This window comes from Microtus pennsylvanicus, chromosome 4 (assembly GCF_037038515.1).
Source record: "Microtus pennsylvanicus isolate mMicPen1 chromosome 4, mMicPen1.hap1, whole genome shotgun sequence".
In the NCBI taxonomy this organism is placed as follows: Eukaryota; Metazoa; Chordata; class Mammalia; order Rodentia; family Cricetidae; genus Microtus; species Microtus pennsylvanicus.
In genome coordinates this window covers 132416397-132436927 of record NC_134582.1, presented here as the reverse complement: position 1 = coordinate 132436927, position 20531 = coordinate 132416397, and the positions used below count along the sequence as shown (strand labels likewise).

The 20531-nt window shown below is 39.8% G+C and overlaps 1 protein-coding gene across 3 annotated transcripts in view; it reads right to left on the bottom strand.

Moving 5' to 3' along the window:
* The window catches only part of Slc39a12 (solute carrier family 39 member 12), an 87422-nt gene that overhangs the window by 11170 nt on the left and 55721 nt on the right, over nucleotides 1-20531 (bottom strand). For all 3 annotated transcript variants that reach the window (XR_012910420.1, XM_075970535.1, XM_075970537.1), the window contains exons 10-12: nucleotides 19235-19301; nucleotides 14337-14495; nucleotides 12169-12356 (exon numbers count right to left, since the gene is read on the bottom strand). Coding sequence is in view for 2 of the 3 variants with exons in the window: in XM_075970535.1 (XP_075826650.1) it covers nucleotides 12169-12356; nucleotides 14337-14495; nucleotides 19235-19301 (414 nt within the window). In the remaining variant the exon portion in view is untranslated. The remainder of the gene's footprint in view (nucleotides 1-12168; nucleotides 12357-14336; nucleotides 14496-19234; nucleotides 19302-20531) is intronic.

Below are 20531 nucleotides of genomic sequence, written 5' to 3'. Positions count from 1 at the left end.
TATCAAAAAGTAAAGTGACAAAGAGCTATAGACAAAACAACTGCTTAGAGCAGGAGAAATTGAGTTCCCCAAGAAGAGGTCTCTAATTGGTTATCCAATCCCATGGGATCAGTCCTGAAATCATATATAGACAAGTAATACTAAATAAACTGGGAAAGTTGTATATATTTGCGTGTATGTGTGTGTGTGCATGCGCACATGCGTATGTGTGTGAAGATAACAAAAGAAGACATATTCAAAGTTGATCTCTGGTCTCTATATGTGCATGCATATATATAAAGTATATGATACCTGCACAAATAAGCATGAACCTAATACACACACAAATAAAGTAAAATAAAATAATGTTAAGGATACAATTAAATGAAAAGCCTAAAAACATAGAATCCAGTTCATTTTTGTAGTCACATGATTAGAAGTGCAGACCAGACACGTGTCTACTTCATATTCCTCTCATCAGATTCCCTATGTTGAAATGGTGTGGCAGTAACTCTAAGTGTAACATTTGTACCGTAACCATAAGTGCGACATTTGCTGAGCTGTTGCAGTCATGAAGCAGCCTAGAAAATTACCAGCAGTCGGGTTACTAGCTGAGTGTAATAGCCAGTCTTCCTTTTTCACATTTTTGCATTGGTTTAAAGATTCAAATTCAAAATATTCTGTCCCTTCCTTTCACAGAGAACATTCCCTGGAAACTGGAAAATGTTGCAAGACAAACTCTGACTGTGATGTCACTTTCTTGAGTTTGTTAGTAGTAACCCAGTAAATTCCTTTAAACAATGCCCTTCCCTGTGGCTTTTCTTCATCTATTATTATGTGAGACATACTTTTAATGGAAAACTGTTGATAGTCTTGAAAAGGATGAGCTATTGAAAAGAAACATCCAAAAAATTGTGTGGTGAGGGCAGAGAAAATGATTTAAAAAACTGTGGTATAGTGATTGATGGGTGGTGGGTGTGTAAGGGGTTGGGATAGAAAACTGGGCATATAGTTATTCTTCAGCATCCAGGAGACACTTATGCCAGGAATTCTCTCTAATGCCAGAACTTGAAGATGCTCATGCCCCTTACATTAAGTAACTCAATAACTGCGTGTTATCGATATATATCCTCCTCTATACTGTAAATCAACTGTGTAGAAAGCAGATAGAGAGAGAACTGACAGAGCAGACAACATACAAATAACTGTTATTTTGCACTCTTTGGAGAACAATGACAAGAGAGATACCTATGTCCAGTGCAGATGGAATTCTTTCCTGGGATCCCTGGTCTGTGGTTAACTGACTCCTAACTACTGACACTACAGCTATGAAGAACTGCCTCCATCCTTGACTGATTTGCCAAGGATTTTCATGGAAATGGTATCTAAACTCTTATTTTTACTTCCTTCTGCCCTGCCACCTCAGAGAGTTTGAGCTTTCCAACAGCCACTAGAGTTCTATTAACACAGTGGACCCTGGGCAGTGGTCCAGCTCCCCCAATTCCAGGGACATCTCCAGTTACAGTGCAGGCAGTCCCTTGAGGATTCTACTCACTTGTTGCTATAGAAACTGCCTGCAGGATCTAAAAACCTTAGGAAAAATGCCTGAAGGTTTGAGACTTTGCCTCAGCTCCAGAAATAAACTTTCCCTGGCATAACCATGTATGTCTTTAAAAATTCACTAATTTATGCAATATAGAATACATGATATTTGCTAAAAATGAAGCCTCTCTATCCAAACTACTGAAGGAGATACTTCGAATGTTCGTTCTTCCTCACATTCAAGCAATTTATTAAACTGAGAGATGCTGAGTCTGAGAAATCAGTGCACTTTCAATTCTGAGAATTTTCTCAGAGGGATTTTAGTTTCTCAGACAGAAAAAGATGCATTTACAAAGCTGTCTCCATTTCCAATTACATTCAAACATGAATTGATATTAAGGGATGGATTAGTTTTCAACAGCTGCTACTAACAGATGACCACAAACTGGGTGCCTTGACACAGTAAGAATGTACTATCATATGGTTCTGTGACTCCCAATTTAAGCGTGAGTATTGCCAGGCTAAAATTCCTGTGCCCTCAGGGCTGGACTCCTTTCTAAAACTTTGGAGGAGAGTCAATTTTCTTGTCCTTTCCATCTTCTAGACTAGGAAGCACCCATGTTCCTGGGCTCCTGGCTTCTTCTCTATCTTTAAAGCCAGCAGGGCTACATATCTCTGACCTTCATTTCATCATTTTAGCTTTTTTTTCCCCTGATCATAGCCAGATCATGGATTCCTATTTCCAAGACTCCTTTTCAAATGTTTAAAGTTCAATAGCATTTCCAAGTCCCTTTTGACATTAGTTAACATAGTCAAGGCTCCCCCAGATTAGGAGGAGTTATATGTATATAACTTTCATAGAATATTTTATATATATATATATATATATATATATATATATATATATATAACTTCATAAAATATTTGTGGCAAACACAGGACTGTGAAAAAGTCATCAGATCAATAGATCTAATTTCTAATTATAATTAATATTTGGAGCACATGTACTATGAAAATAGAGGAAAAGAATACTGGGGATGGTTAGGTATAAACAGAAAGGAGAAAAATATGGAGCATGGAAAGGTAGTGAAGAGAAACTAAAAATGCATGAAGAAGCCATATGGAAACTCGTACTTTATAAGATAGTTTAAAACAATTGGCTTAAAAGAAAGACTTTGTGTGAAAGTACCATGCATGTATGGATAGTACTGATTCCAGAATCCATGATTTATGAAATGAAAATCCCAGTGCCAGATATAGGATACTTCCCTAGGAGTAGCTGGCTAGGAAGGGCACAGAACCCCCTGTTCACAAAAAGTTCTATGGGATATGGTTATTATCATTAGTTGTCCACCGGAAGTAGAAGATTATAGTCTATCTCTGAAGGTATCCCACATCATGGTTGCAGAACTGAACTAGAAGCTTTCTGTCTTATGGCTAACCTCTATAAGTGATAAACATTGTTATGTGGACATGTGGGGAAGAAGAGCTAGCAATGGTCTTCCCCAATATTAGCCCTTGTGTGCTACAATACCAAATTGCAAAGCAAGAACTTCTTATTGGTGCAATAATAGCATGATCAATATAGAGGAAACCAATGTATTTCTGGTTAGATCTGAGTACTGACCGCTCCATAGGAGTTCACGTGTAGTACAGAACACCTGATCACAAAGACTCATAGCTGGGAAAATTTATCAGCACTAGGAGTGAACCTACTATGATTGTTTACTATAAGGATTTGTTGTCAAATTGTCTGTATATCAATAGACCTGAGCTATCCTAGGTATTAATTAAAAAAAAAAACCTTCTATTTACAGCAAACAGATCGCGGTTGGACAGATGGCTCAGTGTTTAAGAGTATTGGCTGCTCTTCCAGAGAACATGGATTCAATCCCCACATGGCAGCTCACAATTGTCTGTAACTCCAGTTCCAGGGGGTTCAATGACTGTCACACATACAGGTAAAACAACAATGTATATAATTTTTTTAAAAAAATCATTTTAAAAAGTTGTATATATACATATTAGAGTACTACTCAGCGGTAAAAAACAATGACTTCCTGAATTTTGCATGCAAATGAATGGAAATAGAAAAAATTATCCTGAGTGAGGTAACCCAGACCCAAAAAGATGGACATGGGATGTACTCACTCATAATCGGTTTTTAGCCATAAATATAGGACATTGAGCCTATAATTCGTGATCCTAGAGAAGCTAAATAAGAAGCTGAACCCAAAGAAAAACATATAGTTATCCTCCTGGATATTGGAAGCAGTCAAGATTGCTGGGCAAAAATTTGGGAACTAGGGGGTGGGGTGGGATGGGGGAAAGGAGAGATGGGGAGAGAAAAGTGTGAAGGGGAGGATAGGGAGAACTTGGGGGAATGGGATGGTTGGGATAATGGAAGAATGGATATGGGAGCAGGGAAGTATATATCTTAATTAAGGGAGCCATTTTAGGGTTGGCAAGAGCCTTAACTCTAAAGGGGTTCCCAGGGATTCAGAGATATGTACCCAACTAGGTCCTTGGGCAGCTGAGGAGAGAGAGCCTGAAATGGCCCGATCCTATAGCCATACTAATGAATATCTTGCATACTACCATAGAACCTTCATCTGGCAATGGATGGAGATAGAGACAGAGACCCACATTGGAGCAATGGACTGAGCTCCGAAGGTCCAAATGAGGAACAGAAGGAGGGAGAACATGAGCAAGGAAGTCAAGACCGCGAGGGGGGCACCAACCCACTGAGACAGTGGGGCTGATCTATTAGGCGATCACCAAGACCAGCTGGACAGGGACTGAAAATGCATGGAATAAAACCGGACTCACTGAATATGGCGGACAACGAGGGCTGCTGAGAAGCCAAGGACAATGGCACTGAGTTTTGACCCTACTATATTTACTGGCTTTGTGGGAGCCTAGCCGTTTGGATGCTCACCTTCCTAAACCTGGATCGAGAGGGGAGGACCTTGGATTGCCCACAGGACAGGGAACCCTGACTGCTCTTTGGACTGGAGAGGGAGGGGGAGAGGAGTGGGGTGTGGGGAGTGGGGGGAGGGGGAAGGAAAAGGGAGGTGGGGAGGAGGTGAAAAATTTTTTTTGAAATTTTTAATTAAAAAAATTTAATTAAAAAAAATAAAAGTTGTATAAAATGGGATCTAATGCAAAAATTCATGACTGGTCAGAATGCTGAGAACTGCCCACTACTGACTGCTCATGATTAAACTGGACACCCATATTGTAACTGCCTCGCTGAATAAGGTACTGAGCCATGTGACAAACATAGACAAAAATAAAAGGCTAATATAAGTTATAAGAGTTAATAAGAAGCCTGAGCTAATGGGTCAATCTGTTTATAACTAATGTAGATCTCTTTGTGGTTTCTTTGGGACTTAACAACTGCGGGAACGGGGCAGGATAAAAACTTTAGTCAACATCATATCCCTCCTCCAAGATTCAGGGAGCATTAAGAAAAAGGGCAGAAAGAATAAAAGATCTGCATGATAGGAAGAGGCTATGAAATGCTGTCTTATGAGTATGGCATGGCTGTGGCACTCATAAACTCAGGTTAGCTGTGGTTGCCCACATAGGACATACATAAAACAAAGCCAGCAAGCACTCAACCAGAAATGGGGGAGGGGGTCATGGGGCCCCCATACTACCCAAGGGACCTAATGACTATCCAACCTTGTTGGGGGGAAAAAAGTCATTGTCTTCAGTGATATAGCCACTAATGAGTCCTCCAGTGGATGGCTTCATAACATGCCTACATGAATGCTCTTGATTAAAACTAACGGGTCACAAAGGAAAAACAAAACAAAAAGAAATGAAAGTGGCATGGGTACAATGTGGGAGGAAAGTAGTGGAGGTAGGAGAAAGATGAGAAGGTAGAAAAATAGTACGACTATAATGTAACATATATATATATATATATATATATATATATATATATATATATATATAGAGAGAGAGAGAGAGAGAGAGAGAGAGAGAGAGTCATATAAACATCCTTAAAAGTATCAACTATTATATATGTAAAAAATTGTCGAATATTATTTTGATGGCTACTCTTGGTTGTCAACTGGACTACATCTGGAATTAACTAAAACTCAAGTGACTGAGTACACCTGCAAGGGATGTTTTCATTAATTAAATCAATTTAAGTGGGAAGATCTATTTTTATCTGGATCTTTTGAGGTGGGAAGATCCACTTTTAATGTAGACCACATCGTCTTGTGTTAGCCTACTTAAAGGACATGGAAGAAGGAGGCTTTCACTCTGCCTGCTTGTTGTCATGAGCAAGTCTTCACTGGCATTAGAGCCTACTTCTTTAGAAGTCCAGTCTATATAGAACACCAGCTGAGACATCAGCCTTATGAACTTAACAACTATTGGATTCTTGACTCTTCCATTGGTAGATAGCCATTGTTAGACTTTTAGATAAGCTGATCACCCCTGTAAACCATTCTAACAAATCTGATAGATAGATGATAGATAGATAGATAGATAGATAGATAGATAGATAGATGATAGATAGATAGATAGATAGATAGATAGATAGATAGATAGATAGATGCAGAGTACATAAATTCATTCTATAGGCTCTGTTCCCCTAGAGAAATCTGACTAATACAATTATATATGTGTGAAATTGTCAAATATACTTGTATAAATTATGTATTATGTACATTTGTTAAAACTTCCATATATCATATATAAAACTGTCACATATATATTTATGAAATTGTCAAAGCACAATTGTTTTAATGTTTTGGAGAACTTTAATAATCAAGATAATGGATAATAATCAAATATTGTTGCTTATGTCAGACTCTTGTGCTAGGTCCTCCCCATCAAACATGCTACCTGAGCTGTACCACTTATCTCACTTAAGGTGGGGAAAAGTTACAAAGACAGAAAGGACACCCCAGAAACAGTTAAGGAAAATAGGCATCAAGCCAAGGATTTTCCCAGATAGAGGTGATGGAAATGTCAATTCACCAGAGATATGAGTGAATTAGGTGTAGTCTCCCAAGAACTTATTGGTCAACATCCCAATACATACTATAAAAGTATTTGAAGCCGGGCAGTGGTGGCGCACGCCTTTAATCCCAGCACTTGGGAGGCAGAGGCAGGCAGATCTCTGTGAGTTCGAGACCAGCCTGGTCTACAAGAGTTAGTTCCAGGACAGGCTCCAAAGCCACAGAGAAACCCTGTCTCGAAAAACCAAAAAAAAAAAAAAACCAGTATTTGAAGATCAAGTTTGAGATGCCTATCATCGGCTTTTCTACAACTGTAAACAAAATATCCAACACTGAAAACTTCTAGAGAGGAAAGACCTGTTTTAGCTCAGAGTTTAAAGGGTTAATCCCATGGACACTTGGTTCTGTGATTCTGGGTCCATGCTGAGGCAAACATCATGGAGTGGGCAATATATGGAGTTTTTCACCTCACGATAGACAGAACTATGGGAGAGAGGGGAAGGGGGATAGAAAGGGGATGGGGCAAGAACCTTTCAAAGACATGCCTGAGTATCTTACTTCCTAGAGTCAAGATTCATCTCTTAAAAGTCCTGGCACCGCTCATATCATGCAGCTTAGCTGTGAACCAAGCAGTTAATATATGAACCTGAGGCACACACACCATGTTAAAACCACATCAAAAATTAATTAGGTGACGAGTGTGAGCTCATCGTGGTAGAATTCGAACCACTGTATGAGATGAGAGATTGAAATTCTCCAATTCCCATTCAATGTCCCATCCCCACATGAGGACATAGCAAGAAGACATTGGTCTGAAAACCAAGAAGAATGCTTTCTTGGGGACCAAATAGGCCAAAAAATTGATCTCAGACTAACCAGGATGTCCAGCTGTAATAGTTACATTTCTATTTCTCAGCCCACCTAGACTGAGGCATTTTGTCATAGCAGCCTAAAGTGACACAGAAAATATTCAGATATATAGGTAGCAAATGGCAGAAGCCCAGACACATAAAGCAACATCAACAAAACTAAGAGAAGAAGCAGGCAAACCTACAGACAGGAACTGAGAATCAAGCATGAAGCCAGTGAGAGAAATCAGGAATTAATTTGAAAATATGACCCATACTACTAATCAAGTCAACTTAAGTGATGCTCACAGAACCCTGTATCTAATAACTAACTCACCAAAATGGACTGTGTGATATACAAGTCTCCAAACAGTCCTCTGCACTAACATAAGAAAACATGCCTGTCCTAAAAAGGCACTTCATTAAAAGGGCAACTGAAAGACATTTAATTCTAAATATTGCTTAGACAATATATCTTTACATAATCCGTGTGACAAAAAGAAAACAAATTACACGGAAAATTCCAAAGGAGCACACTGAAAGTATACAATACATGGGAGTCTGGAGAGAAACTTCATGGGCAAATTGATAGCTTTACATGCTAGTGTTAGAAAAGAAAAGTTAAAACCCATGGTAGATATTACACTCTACCTCATAAAATAAGAAAATAAAGAAAATAAAATACATTCAAAGCATAAAGAAGAAAATACTAGAAATTATCACAGACGCAGCAACAACCAATCACAACTTCTAATACCTCTGTTACTGTTGGTTTCTTCGTTTGTTAGGTTTGTGTTTCCTGCTCCTACAAACTTAGCACCAAGCCAGAGACTGTTTCTGAAAGCAGGGTAGCAGATCCCAATGAACTGGAAGCTATGACTACAATTTGAACATCTGGGGAATTCATAAAGTAGCTCGAAGTTACTATGGTGATGGGAGTACTCATTGCTGACCACTGTAAGCAGCCTGGGCTTCTGCTAGAAATAATCTACCCAGAAACTGGGAGACTCCTTGGAGCCTCCCTTGGCCATCTCTGCCCACCAGTAGTGAGCAGGCCACAAAAGGAAACATTAGGGTAATGATAACGGCTCAGACCGCTCAGTGACACCTGGATTGTGCCTTTTACCCAGAAGGGAACCCAAACTGGCCCACACGCTGTATGGAAGTAAGGAGAAAGAAGCGTGTATTCTGGAGGAATAAAAAGGTAAGTAGCACACAGGACCTCAAGAGCAGCGTCTTGCGCTTTTTGTGACTGTGTGTGTGTGTGTGTGTGTGTGTGTGTGTGTGTGTGTGTGTGTGTTAAGTCTTAGTGGACGCCTTGGCTGGCTGCTACCAGAGAGAAACCTTGAGATAGATGGAACTTGAAGTTAAAATGAGGACAATGAGGACATGAGTGCTTCTGAGGAGATGGGGACCCTGTTGATGGATTTTACTTGTCACACTTCATCCTCCCCCAGCCCCATCTCCTGTCCAAGCACTGCAGCTGAGATCCCAGAGCACGGTTCCTTGCTCTGCTCCCACACTCATCCCTCCCTCTGTCCTGGGTTCTTGATGTCATGGCTTTGGGCTTTCTGTAGAAACAACTTTGTCATTCAAGTGCAGAAGTGTAGAGAAAGAAGGCCAATATAAATATCTCTGGGCAATGGGAGAAAGGCCCATAAATCACACCTTCTTTCAAAGCTGAGGGGAAATCCCATTGGTGAAATGCTTGCCGCCCAAGCCTAGCACCTAAGGGCCATCCCTAGTACCCATATAGAAGACAGGTTCAGAGGTGTGCACTTGTGATCCAAGCACTGGGAGGCATAGAGAAGTACAGCCCTGGGCCTTGCTATCCAGCCAACTTAGCCTAATCAGTGAGCCCCAACTTACAGTGAGTGACCCTGCCACAAAAACAAGATAGACTCTTTCTGAGGAATAACACCTGCAGTTGACTTCTGACCTCCAACACACACACAGAGATGGAGAGACAGAGACAGAAAGAGAAGAGAAAGAAAGTGAGATAAAGAGACAGAGAGATGGAGAGACAGAGAGATAGAGAGACAGAGACAGACAGAGAGCCTCCTTCCTGTCTCAGGTAAAAAGACCTATGAGGCACGCTTTAAGCTTCAGAAGGTTCTGGGTGGTGGAACATGCAGCCATCAACTTAATAGAAGCCCTGTTCTGATGAATTGTCTCATTCTCTGGCTCCCTCCTCCTGCTCTTTGCTTTGGGTCTCGTCCTAAATGAATTATTCTCATGTAATTTTTTTGTCCTTTCTTTGAGGAAAATCCAGTTGGGACACCAGGCTTCATACCAGAATGTTGATTCTTCCCTGGCCACACAGAGCTCTTCATGTCTTTTAGAAAGGACTGAACACAACTTGCAGTCCATGTATTTGTATAAGGCCACCCCTCTTGGGAGAATGAAGGCTGGCAGTTTTCCCTAGGGAAGACGTTCTTCTAACTTGACCCCATTGCTAATGGCCCCTTCTTGCCCACAGTCCCTTCTCTTTAGGAGTTCCATTTCTTTGAAACAAAAAGCCAAACACATAGCTTCTCTTTTCACATTAACTTTCCCAGGAAGGTGCCTGGTGATTAGCGAACTACGCTACCCTAAGATAATCCCTCAACCCTTCTGTTTCTCTCATTTCTTTTCTTTGTTGTTACACAGTCTCGGAGCCATGCGCTCCTCTTTTTAAATGACAGACTATTTTCTTTGGCACAGCTCCAGAGAACAGCAACAGTTAAAGTCGCCGCTATGTGAAAGAGCTGTATTTGTTTAGAATTTACTCTGAGGGCCGTGAGAGCAAGCGACCTGGATTTTAGAAGCCGCCCCAGGAAATTCACAGGATTTTCTTTCCTGTCTTCTTGCCAGGAAGCTGGCTTCTCTTTGGCCAATGGTGAGTTGCAGTAAGGTCAAAATTTATGCTAGCTGGGCTCGCCTAAGCTCTCAGCCACCTTGCTCTCTCCTTACCCTTATGTATATACAGCAAAAACAGAGGCAAGAAAATGACAGCATTAGCTTAGGCTGCCACACGACAGATGGGACAAATAATCTTCCCAGATCTTGATTGGAGGAATATATAACCAACAAAGAAAAGGGATTGACTTCGCACACACACACACACACACACACACATCATACTTTCAAGAGCAATTCAATCTAGGTGAAAAAACAAAATGACCTTCAAAGGAATACTGTACTGACCCATAGAGGACAAAAGAGAACACTGAAGCTGGAGGCTTAGAAGTGAACTTGAAGACCGACAGAACATTTGAACAATGGGGAGCTCACATCATTTGATGGGAAGTGGTGGTGTGTTTTCCAACTTAGAAAAGGTTAGAAATCTGGATTCCTTATCTCAGAAGGAACACGGGAGCGACGGTGACCTTGGGTTGGGAGACAGAGGTCAGAGGTACCATTTGATCCACTTTTAGCTTCATTATCAAAATGAAAATGTTTGCTTAGCATGGCAAATAATGTTTTTAAACATCTGTAAACACAGAGCATGCCCGGTGTTGGCTTTGTCCAGTTAACTCTCAGTCATTCAGAAAAGCTGCCCGAGTTCAGAAGCACAGGCTTCAATTTGGCACTTGCCATGGGAACCTCTCTGAAATCTGCCTTCAGGATGCTCTGGTCCTCTGGTTGTAGACGCTCCACTTCTTGTTCCCTTATTTTTTCTCATGAAACAGCTCTCTGTACTTACTTCCTAGACAGTAAATAACTTGGTTCTGCCGCTTCGCTAGTCAATCCCTAAGGATCTGCTCCACAAATCACCTTCAAGGCTGTTTATTTTGCTTTATCTTCTCCAGGATACAGGGAATAACAGAAGTTGCTTTTGTTCAGGCTGACTTAACCATTCATTTATTTTCTTTTTTTTCTTTTTGCTGCCTTCTAACTCACAATATGGGTTGATAATTAATGTTTTACTCTAAAAACTTTTGCTTTGGTTTTTGAGACAAAGCCTGTAGTTTAGGCTTATGCATCAAGGATAAATTTTAACTCCTCATCATTTGCCTCCATCTCCTAAGTGCTGGGATAACAGGTGTGCACCACCATGCCCAGCTTTTGTAGTACTGAGCACTGACTTTGGGGCTCTGTGCATGCTAGCCACCAAGAAAATAAAGAGAAGAGGATAGAAGGAGGGAACACAAAAAACAAGCAAGGAAGTGGGCAGGGGAAGAGTGAGGAAATTTTTCCAGGGTCTATTTTTTTAAAAAAATAATATTATAGAGAATGAAAATTAGTGAGCAAGTTTTTATTATTATTAACAAAGATCTCTTAAGGAATTATATTGCAGTTTTACACAGCAAAAGCTATCATAATCTTTCTTACTTCATAAGTCCTTCCATATTCAAAAATAAAATCATACTTTTAGAGCATATGGTTGGTTAACTAAGTCCAACATTTATGAATCTACTGACAAATGTTGGTTCAACCGTTGTGCATTATATAGGCAGGATGGCTGTGTGAGAGAACGTTCCATTTTAGCTACAAGTCTAGGCATTTTGTACAGATGGAACATTGCGACACTGATCTGTTGCCCAGTTGAGGACTATGACAGAGGGCACCTTCCTCTCAGCTCACCGTCAGAACATCAGCATTTTCTGAGTCTTGAGTGATGTGTCCTCTGCCTACAACTTGCTTTCTTGGCTTCCACGGAGTATTTACTTATCTATCTATCTATCTATCTATCTATCTATCTATCTATCTATCTATCTATCTACATTCTTCAGCTCCTACCACTCTTCCCTTTAGTTGATTTTTTTCTCTTGTTTTTCATTGGTTTTTACATTTTTGGTGTTAGCAAAACAAAATAGAAAACCCAGAAATCTTACCATCTCCACCAAGGATAAATATAAGAACATTCCAGCAGTCACTGTTAAGATCCAGTCTTGGACACATGGATCAGCAGACACAGAGAGACCGATGTACAGTCCTATGAAGGCGGTCAGGGCACTTAGAAAGTTCATTAGGATGGCAGTCCTGATGGAGAGTCCTGAGCTTAAGAGTACAGCGAAGTCTCCTGGAGTTTGGGCAGGGAGAGGGAAGTCACCATCACTTATTTGAAGATGCTTTTGACAAATTAATGTACTATTAGTTGGTTCTGAATTGGGCAAACAGAACTGATTTGGAAAGTAAAGATGAATGATCAGTTAGTAAAACACAACCCCCTACACCTCTGAGGCTCGCAGCCCCGTTGATTTGAGGCTCAAAATCAATGTATTTCTTTTTCTAAATATAGCCCTTCCAGAGAGGTCTGTGACACATTCTCCAGTCTCTGATACCCTGCAGCATTTTCAGCTCAGAAAAATGCAAAGTGAAGGTATCCTCTAGCCTGGAGTTTCTTAGTTCATTTCTGTTGTTGCTTTGGTCTGGATCCTTGCTGGGAGAATTGTGATGCTATACAGGCTTTTATGGCTTACTTTCTTGGAGTGTAATGTAAGGAAAGAGAAAGACAGCTGAATTAGAGATTTTTAAATCCTTCAAATGTTGATTTGAGAATTGAGCCCTTTCTTTAGAAAACGCTTTTATGCAATGATCAGAGTCAGAGCATACCCTTCTTTCCATACCTCTGTGCCAGAAGATTTTACCTGCAAATCTAGACGGTCTAGTGTTCAGTCTCATCACCAAATAGAGGCTGAAATTGAATAGAGATTACATGTGGGGCTCTATTCACAAATTCCATTGCATAACCGGTCCCAGAAATAGCTCACGATGGCACCATACTGGCCTGCTGCATACTGCTACACGGCCCCATGAGTTGAGGTTGAAGGTCAAGTACCACACCACTAGTGCAGTTAACACATGGCCATAGCGTTTCAATTTCGCTGGACTCAGAAAGGACCTTAGCTAAAGTGGGTCAGTAATAACTTGGAAATGGGACTTTGGGGAATGGAGATTGATCACAAGAGGGCATGGCTGACCCATGGGACAACGCAAACTTGAAATTGAAAGCAGAAAGAATGAGCCTGTCCTACTTTCTTCGTTCTTGCTCTGATTAAACACTCTGGCTGAAAACCTATGGGAGGAAAGGATTTATTTTGTATTATATTTTCATGCCACAGTACATCACTGAGGAAGTCAGAGCAGCAATTCAATCAAGACCTTGGAAGGATGCTGCTTGCTGACGCACTCCATTCATACTTAGCTAGCTTTCTTATACAGCTTAGGACCACCTTGTCAGGGAATGGTGCTGCCCACCATGGGCTAGGCTCTCCTAGCCCGTCAATGAAGACAGTCCCTCATAGCCATGTCTAGAGGACACCAACCTCCTCTAGCCAAGCCATCAATGTATGCACCCTTCTGAGGTGGCTGTAGGCTGTGTCAAAATGACAATTAAAGGCTAATTGGGTAGAGGTCTCCCTCTCTATAGACCACCTATGTAAGCAGCACCCCCTGCACTAATCCTAGCCCTGTTTCTGAAATCTCTATTTTATTCAGTCTTGGTTCCTAGGGATTGGTGTACAAGGTTGGATACTAAATTTATATAATAAAAGTCCTCTGTGTATCTGATACCATATACCTGTTGCTTCAATTTTATGCTGAGCTTTAATTATTCTGTATTAATCGGGTTAACTCATGTTCTCATTTTAATTTGAATGATGTTTTATCTCACAGGCCCGTTTTCTGACACAATGATTTCTCTCTTAACATGTTTACTATGATTAACATGCAAGATTTTGTGAACTTTGCCAAAGTTCTTTAGAATAAGACTTCTCTGGATGACTCTCTTCTATATTGAATTAGCTGGAATATGTGAGGCACAATTCTCGACCCTGGGAAAGAAGATAAGGAACCCTCTTAAGCTTTATCTAAAGGTCAATGCATTTGCTTGCCTAGTTGGTTGGTTTTTGTTTTGATTTGATTTGCTTATGAATTAAATAAACTAAAAATTGAAAGTGATTGAAATATAATGTTTCTCTGTTTTAAAGTCTAGAGAAGAAGCCAAGCAAACTATTGGTGGGGATAAACTTGGACACCCTCAAGAAGCGGGAACACTTACCCATTTCATGTGGAATTTCATGACACAAAATAGCAATTGTTGTGGTTATTCCTGACTCCAATGAAGAGGAGAAGGCTGTCCCTATTACTAGGCCATCTGCAAAATTGTGCAGGCTGTCCCCAACCAGTATCATGATTGCCAATAAACTGACAGTTTTGCCTAAAGAAGGAATGAGAAGTATTAATAAAGAGCTACAGATATCATGGGTTCCTTCCCCTCCCAACACCTTTCCCATTCGCCCTGACATTCTTACATTGCACCTCATCAAACAGCCCTGTCATATTCAGAATTAAAGATAAGCCAGAACCGGAAATGAAATGTGGTACCCAATAAACTCAAAATGATCACTATATTTTTTAAGTGCTTTGACCAATCATAAAATAAATTATGTGCTGATATTTGGTTTCTTCATTTAATTGAATTAAGCTAGCATGATTTGGATGAGAATGGACCCCACAGGCTCGTATGTTTGAATGTTTGGTCCCCAGTTGGTGAAATTCCCTGGTAACAGTTGGAAGACATGACTCCTCTAGAGGAGGTGTCACTGGGGACAGTCTTTGTTTTATTCTGGGTGCTCCCCTCTACCTTCTACTGTGATTTGAGATATGAGCTTTCTGCTGTTCCTGCCATCATGTTCTTCTTCCACCATCATGGACTCTAACTCTCCGAAGTCATAAGTACAACTAAATGTCTTCTTTTATAAGTTGCCTTGGTCATGGCATTTTATTGCAGGAATAGAAAAGGAACTAATGCACATGTCAAAGATGAACCCTAAAGCAGTGCTACAAACCCCTAAAATGCTCCCAGTGCCTTTCCTGCCATGGTCTTTGTAAGCATTCTAAGATAACCTAAGAAGCCTGCTGCATGCACGATGCTGATGACCCTCACATCATTCATATGTTGGAACTTGACTTTCTGATGTGATGCTATGGGGCAGTACAGCCTTAGGGAAGTTGTTAGGTGTTGAGCTGGGGCTTCTGCTCTATCCTGCTTGCCATGAGAGGGCACAGTGAGAAAACACTATCAGTGAGCCAGAATGGGGGACCTTGCCTCTCCTTGACTTTGGCTTTTCATGTTACAGACATTGGAAAAGAAATTTTTATCATCTATAAATTACCCACATAAGGAAATGTGTTAGAGCATAGCACTGTTCGTGGACTGAGTTAACTCTCCCCGTGGGGTACCACTGGCGTGCTGATGAGCATCCAGAGCTGCTGCTCTGACCCTGATGCTCCTGCACCGGTCTGCTCAGTGTAATTTCTGTCATCATGAGATCACTGCGCTGCCTGACCTGACTGTGATTAACGACCCTCCTAAACTGCCTTCTTTACCCCCCAACCGTGTCTGCAAACGGAATCACAATCAACTTTTCTGGCTCCCAAATTATCTTTGCAGCTTTACTCACTGTACTGTCTTTTTGCAAAATAACTTTTAGTACCAGACCAGCTAAACACTGAACAAAATAAAGAGACGTTTTTTTTACATAGGGTTATGTTCTATTGTGCTCAGTATCTGCTTAGTAGTTGTTAAAAATTATCATAATGGGCTTGCATTTTAATAGAAAAAATTCTATTAAAAATTTCATAACTCAACCTAGTTACAGATTTGAGCAACTAACCAAAAAAGTACTTTGAGAATAATACATGTTCTAACAGTAAGCTCCCTGGGTTATTTTAGTCAATAACAATAGACATTTACCAATAACCGCAGATTAAAGCTTTATTCCTCTGCTTCAAACATGCTGTGGAAGTGGTGTAAGCAGAAGCTGCTGCCACTATCACTGTGAATGTTTTCTGAATAAGTGGTGGAAACAGGCAGAGGTTAGTTTCTCAGATATTGACCAATTGTGCTGTACTTTGCAGTAGGACAGTGAGTGAGACGAAACACTGTATACTTAAACAAGTGATGAACAAAGTTCCTGTTTTCAAGCAGGAGATAGCTGCATTAACTGTGCTACAAAGATGGCCTATGTAATTTACTTCTAAAGCCCATACATGTTTGTAAATATCAAGAATTGAGTTAATGTGTCAGGTTATATAATTTCAGTGGTAGAGTTCTTGTCTGGCTGTATGAGGGACTAGGTTTAATCTCCCATATGAAAAAGAAGAGTATAGAACAAATTTTCACCTTTTTCAGGGTTTACTAACTTTTTTAATCCTTTGTTAAAACTGGAGAAAGTTCCGGAAGTGATCATAAACACACAGGATAAATACCAAATTTTTGGATTCAGGAGGTTCACTCCAACACTGCCTGAAAGGTCTCAGCCTCTAACGACACTATGTCACTTTGATGCTCCTGCAGTTTTCAACAACAAATTCCTTTTTATAATATAATTTAAAGTGGTATATTAAGGCACAGCTGCCTACAAATAAAGCCTTATGTTTTCCTTTTGCCTACATGCAGGTTTGATCCTAATAGAATGCATACAAATGCAAGATTTTCTGTGCTCTAACCCTTTCTAGAAAACTGTGTGGCCTATTTTCATTGTTTATTACTTTATTATCTCTGGTTACAGGTTTATAAATGTCACAGTGTAAGAAGACACAAAGCAAATAAACATTTGCATGCAAACCACAAGCTACACACCATGCGCCTATGCATGTTTAGCAAGATCATTCATGCATTTAATGGAAGATAGCATTTGCTGATGGTTTAATATACTTGACACCAAAATGTAATATTTCACCTTTTTTCGTGTTCCTGGCACAGAGTCACACATGTCTGAACTGAGATTTTCCACCATGAAGCGTGGGCTAGAACTAATCTGATTAGTGGTTTTGTTTATTTAAATCAGATTGTGGAGAGGATTTTCACATCCTGTCTTTTGAAAGAAAAGTTGAGCCCTACCAATGAGGCAATATGAAAGAACGGATCACAAAGTCAAAGCTAACTCAGTATTTTCCCGGCAAACAGCAGCTGAGTGTTTTAATTTGGATTTGTTCGCTGTTCATTTGTATGTTATGCATGATACCTGCAGTGGGAGGATTATTTGCATGAAAAGGCTGTTGCTCCCTGGTGTGGTTTCCACATTCTGCTCCTAATTTGACTTGGCATATCCCTCTCCCCTTTTATTTCAAAAGTAAAACCAACAAAGTCTGACATAGACCTGCTAGGTGCCAAATATTCCAAATTCATACTGGAACTAAAATTTATACAAAGATTAAATAGTATCCTTGACCTCTTGTAGAGATGGCTCTGCAGTTACAAACACTAGCTACTCTTCCAGAGGACCCAACTTTGTTTCCCAGGTCCTATATGGTGGCTCATAACCATCTTTAACTCCAGGTCTAGGGGATCTGATACCCTCCTCTGACCACTAAGAGCACCTCACTCATGAGGAGCACAGACATACATGCAGAAAATATATTCACATATATAAAAAAAGTTAAAAATATATTTACAAAAGAATTAAACAACATCTTGGAAGCAGAATTGTAAAGAGTATGAAATTACATATTTTTAAATCAAATTAGCAAATTACAAGACAGTATAGCTAGAACAAAGCAAGTACTGTTATAGTAATATTGATAGTAGCAATACGTATTTATTCTTATTAGATTCCAAGCTACATGGCAAACTACAGACAGTGAACACATGCCTGTTCTATTCTCCAGTACATACACACAGCCTCAATCATAGCACAGCTTCAGACTATTTTGTTCATGCTGGTGATCACATTCAGGGTTATAAACATGCTAAGAAAATGTTTTACCACTGAGCTGCAGCTTCAGCTCCCCAAAGTACATCTTGAATAAAAACTTGAGAGAATCCATCTATGTATGCATGAATGACCACAAGGAAATTTTGATACAATAGCGTTTTCTTTGCTTGTGGATGCTAGAGCCTCACTAGCCGTGTAACCTCTCCAACAACTGGTTTCTTCCTTTGTATAACTTAGGAATACTTACTCTTAACTTTATTGTGCTAGGGGAGAATCAAGTGAAGTAATCCATACCAAATGTTTACCACAGTACCTGGCACATAAGAAGGGTTTCATGATAACTTTTATACTTGCTCACCTAATTTACTATGGTAGAATTGGACTAGCTAGTCAAGACTGGCTAGCATTTAAACATTATGACACTTTTGTTACAGAAAAGTAACAAAAATTAGAAAAGGGCAGGTATAAAAGCAGCTGATGAAAATCACACCAAACACAAACTTCAATTATCCATAAACTAAGGAAAGAAAAATGAACTTATAAAGTACATAACTGAAATTCAGAAATAACAGAAACAAACCAAGCATGATGGCTCATGACTGTATGCCCAGAACTTGGGAGGCCGAGGCAGGAGGGTTGTCATGAGTGACAGGTCAACCGGCCTACATAAAGAGTTCCAGGACAGTTTGACTAGTGGTGAGACCCCATCTCACATAAAATCTTTCTTCCAATAACAAAAATTAGTTAACTGGAAAAATCATAGAAATAAGCATTGATAGTTAACTATCAGGCAAATAAATAAGATGTGCACAAAGCCACTGACTGGGATGCTGCCATTTCATTGACAGTGCAACAAATGAGATGAATCACAAGAGAAAATAAAAATGTAACTCCAAAAGTAATAGTGAATGAAAGGTCTGGAAGACCATCGAAGCCTGATTTTCGAAGAACCATAGAAAATACAAATGTATATATACTAATTGAAGATTTCAGAAAGTGACATTAAATAATTGAAGAAATCAATTGTAAAGAATGGAATAGAGTTAATATTGGCATGTGGTATTCTTAAAAGGGAGACAAGAATGGATATTTGCCAAGAACTTATTGCAAACCTTTTCATCGTGAAATAGAGATGCACTATTCAATCATGCTCGTTTTGACATATTTGTTTAAAAACAGATATAACTTTCTGTTTCACTTTTTATATTTAAATTTTAACTGTAAAATTGAGACTCACATTTTCTGTTGGAGGTTGGCACATCGCCAATGGGTAGCTCAGCTGTCTGTGAATCTTCTGGGCCTTTCTATGTCAGATTAAAATATAATTAATGAAAAGTGAGTAACTGTCGCATTTGGTTGGAACCTGAAACATCTAAAGAGTTACATTGACATTTGGAAGATATTTTGCTACTACAGCTTACATATACAATATACAAAGTAGAACAAAGTCTATGAGGAGAACATATTCTTTGTAGTAAAGGAAAACCGTATCCTTCACAGAGCTAGCCTTCTGAGCTAGCCTGTAATTCATTCAAACCCTTTAAGTTACATAAGCCTTTACTAAAGACAAAGGTTTAGAAAATGGTCCTTGACCTAATTTGGCACATCTACTGAAGGCTGTCCTTGAATTCATCTCTCAGTCCATAAGTGAATGGTGTGCTTTGGCTAGAAGAGAAAAACCCAAACAAACCCAATGCCTTATCTCTCTCTCTCTCTCTCTCTCTCTCTCTCTCTCTCTCTCTCTCTCTGTGTGTGTGTGTGTGTGTGTGTGTGTGTTAGGGTCTGAGTTACAGGAGACTCTGACAGCTCTCTCTCTCTCTCTCTCTCTCTCTCTCTCTCTCTCTCTCTCTCTCTCTTTTTTACTTTTTTATTCATTTTACATACCAACCACAGTTTCCCCCTCAAGACTCAATCTACCTCAAGACCAGCAAAATCACAATATCACTCTTTACCCAAGGTACGCGCACTCATACCACAAGGACATTTGCTCAAATGTGTTCATAGCCTCTTTATTCATGATAGCCAAAACCTGGAAACAACCTAGATGCCCCTCAATCAAAGAACGGATAAAGAAAATGTGATACATTTTACAGTGAAGTACTACTCAGCAGTAGAATACAATGACATCTTAAAAATTGAAGGCAAATGGAATGAAATAGGAAAAACCATCCTGAGGGAGGTAACCCAGACCAAGAAAGACAAAGTAAAAAGCTATGCACTCACTCAAAAGTGGGTATTAGACACAAAGCAAAGAATAACCAGCCTATAGTCAATGACCCCAGAGAAGCTAGGTAACAAGGAGAACCCTAAGAAAGACATGCATAGATCCCCCTGAGAAGGGGAAATAGACAAGATCTCCTGAGAAAATTGGGAGTTGATAATATTGAGAGAGGGAAAAGGAGATCATAAGGGAAAGGAATGGCTGAGACTGGGGGAGGACAAAGAGGGAGAGCAAAAAAAAAAAAAAAAGATTACTTGATTGAGGGAGCCATTATAGGGTTAGTAAGAAACCTAGCACCAGGGAAATTCCCATG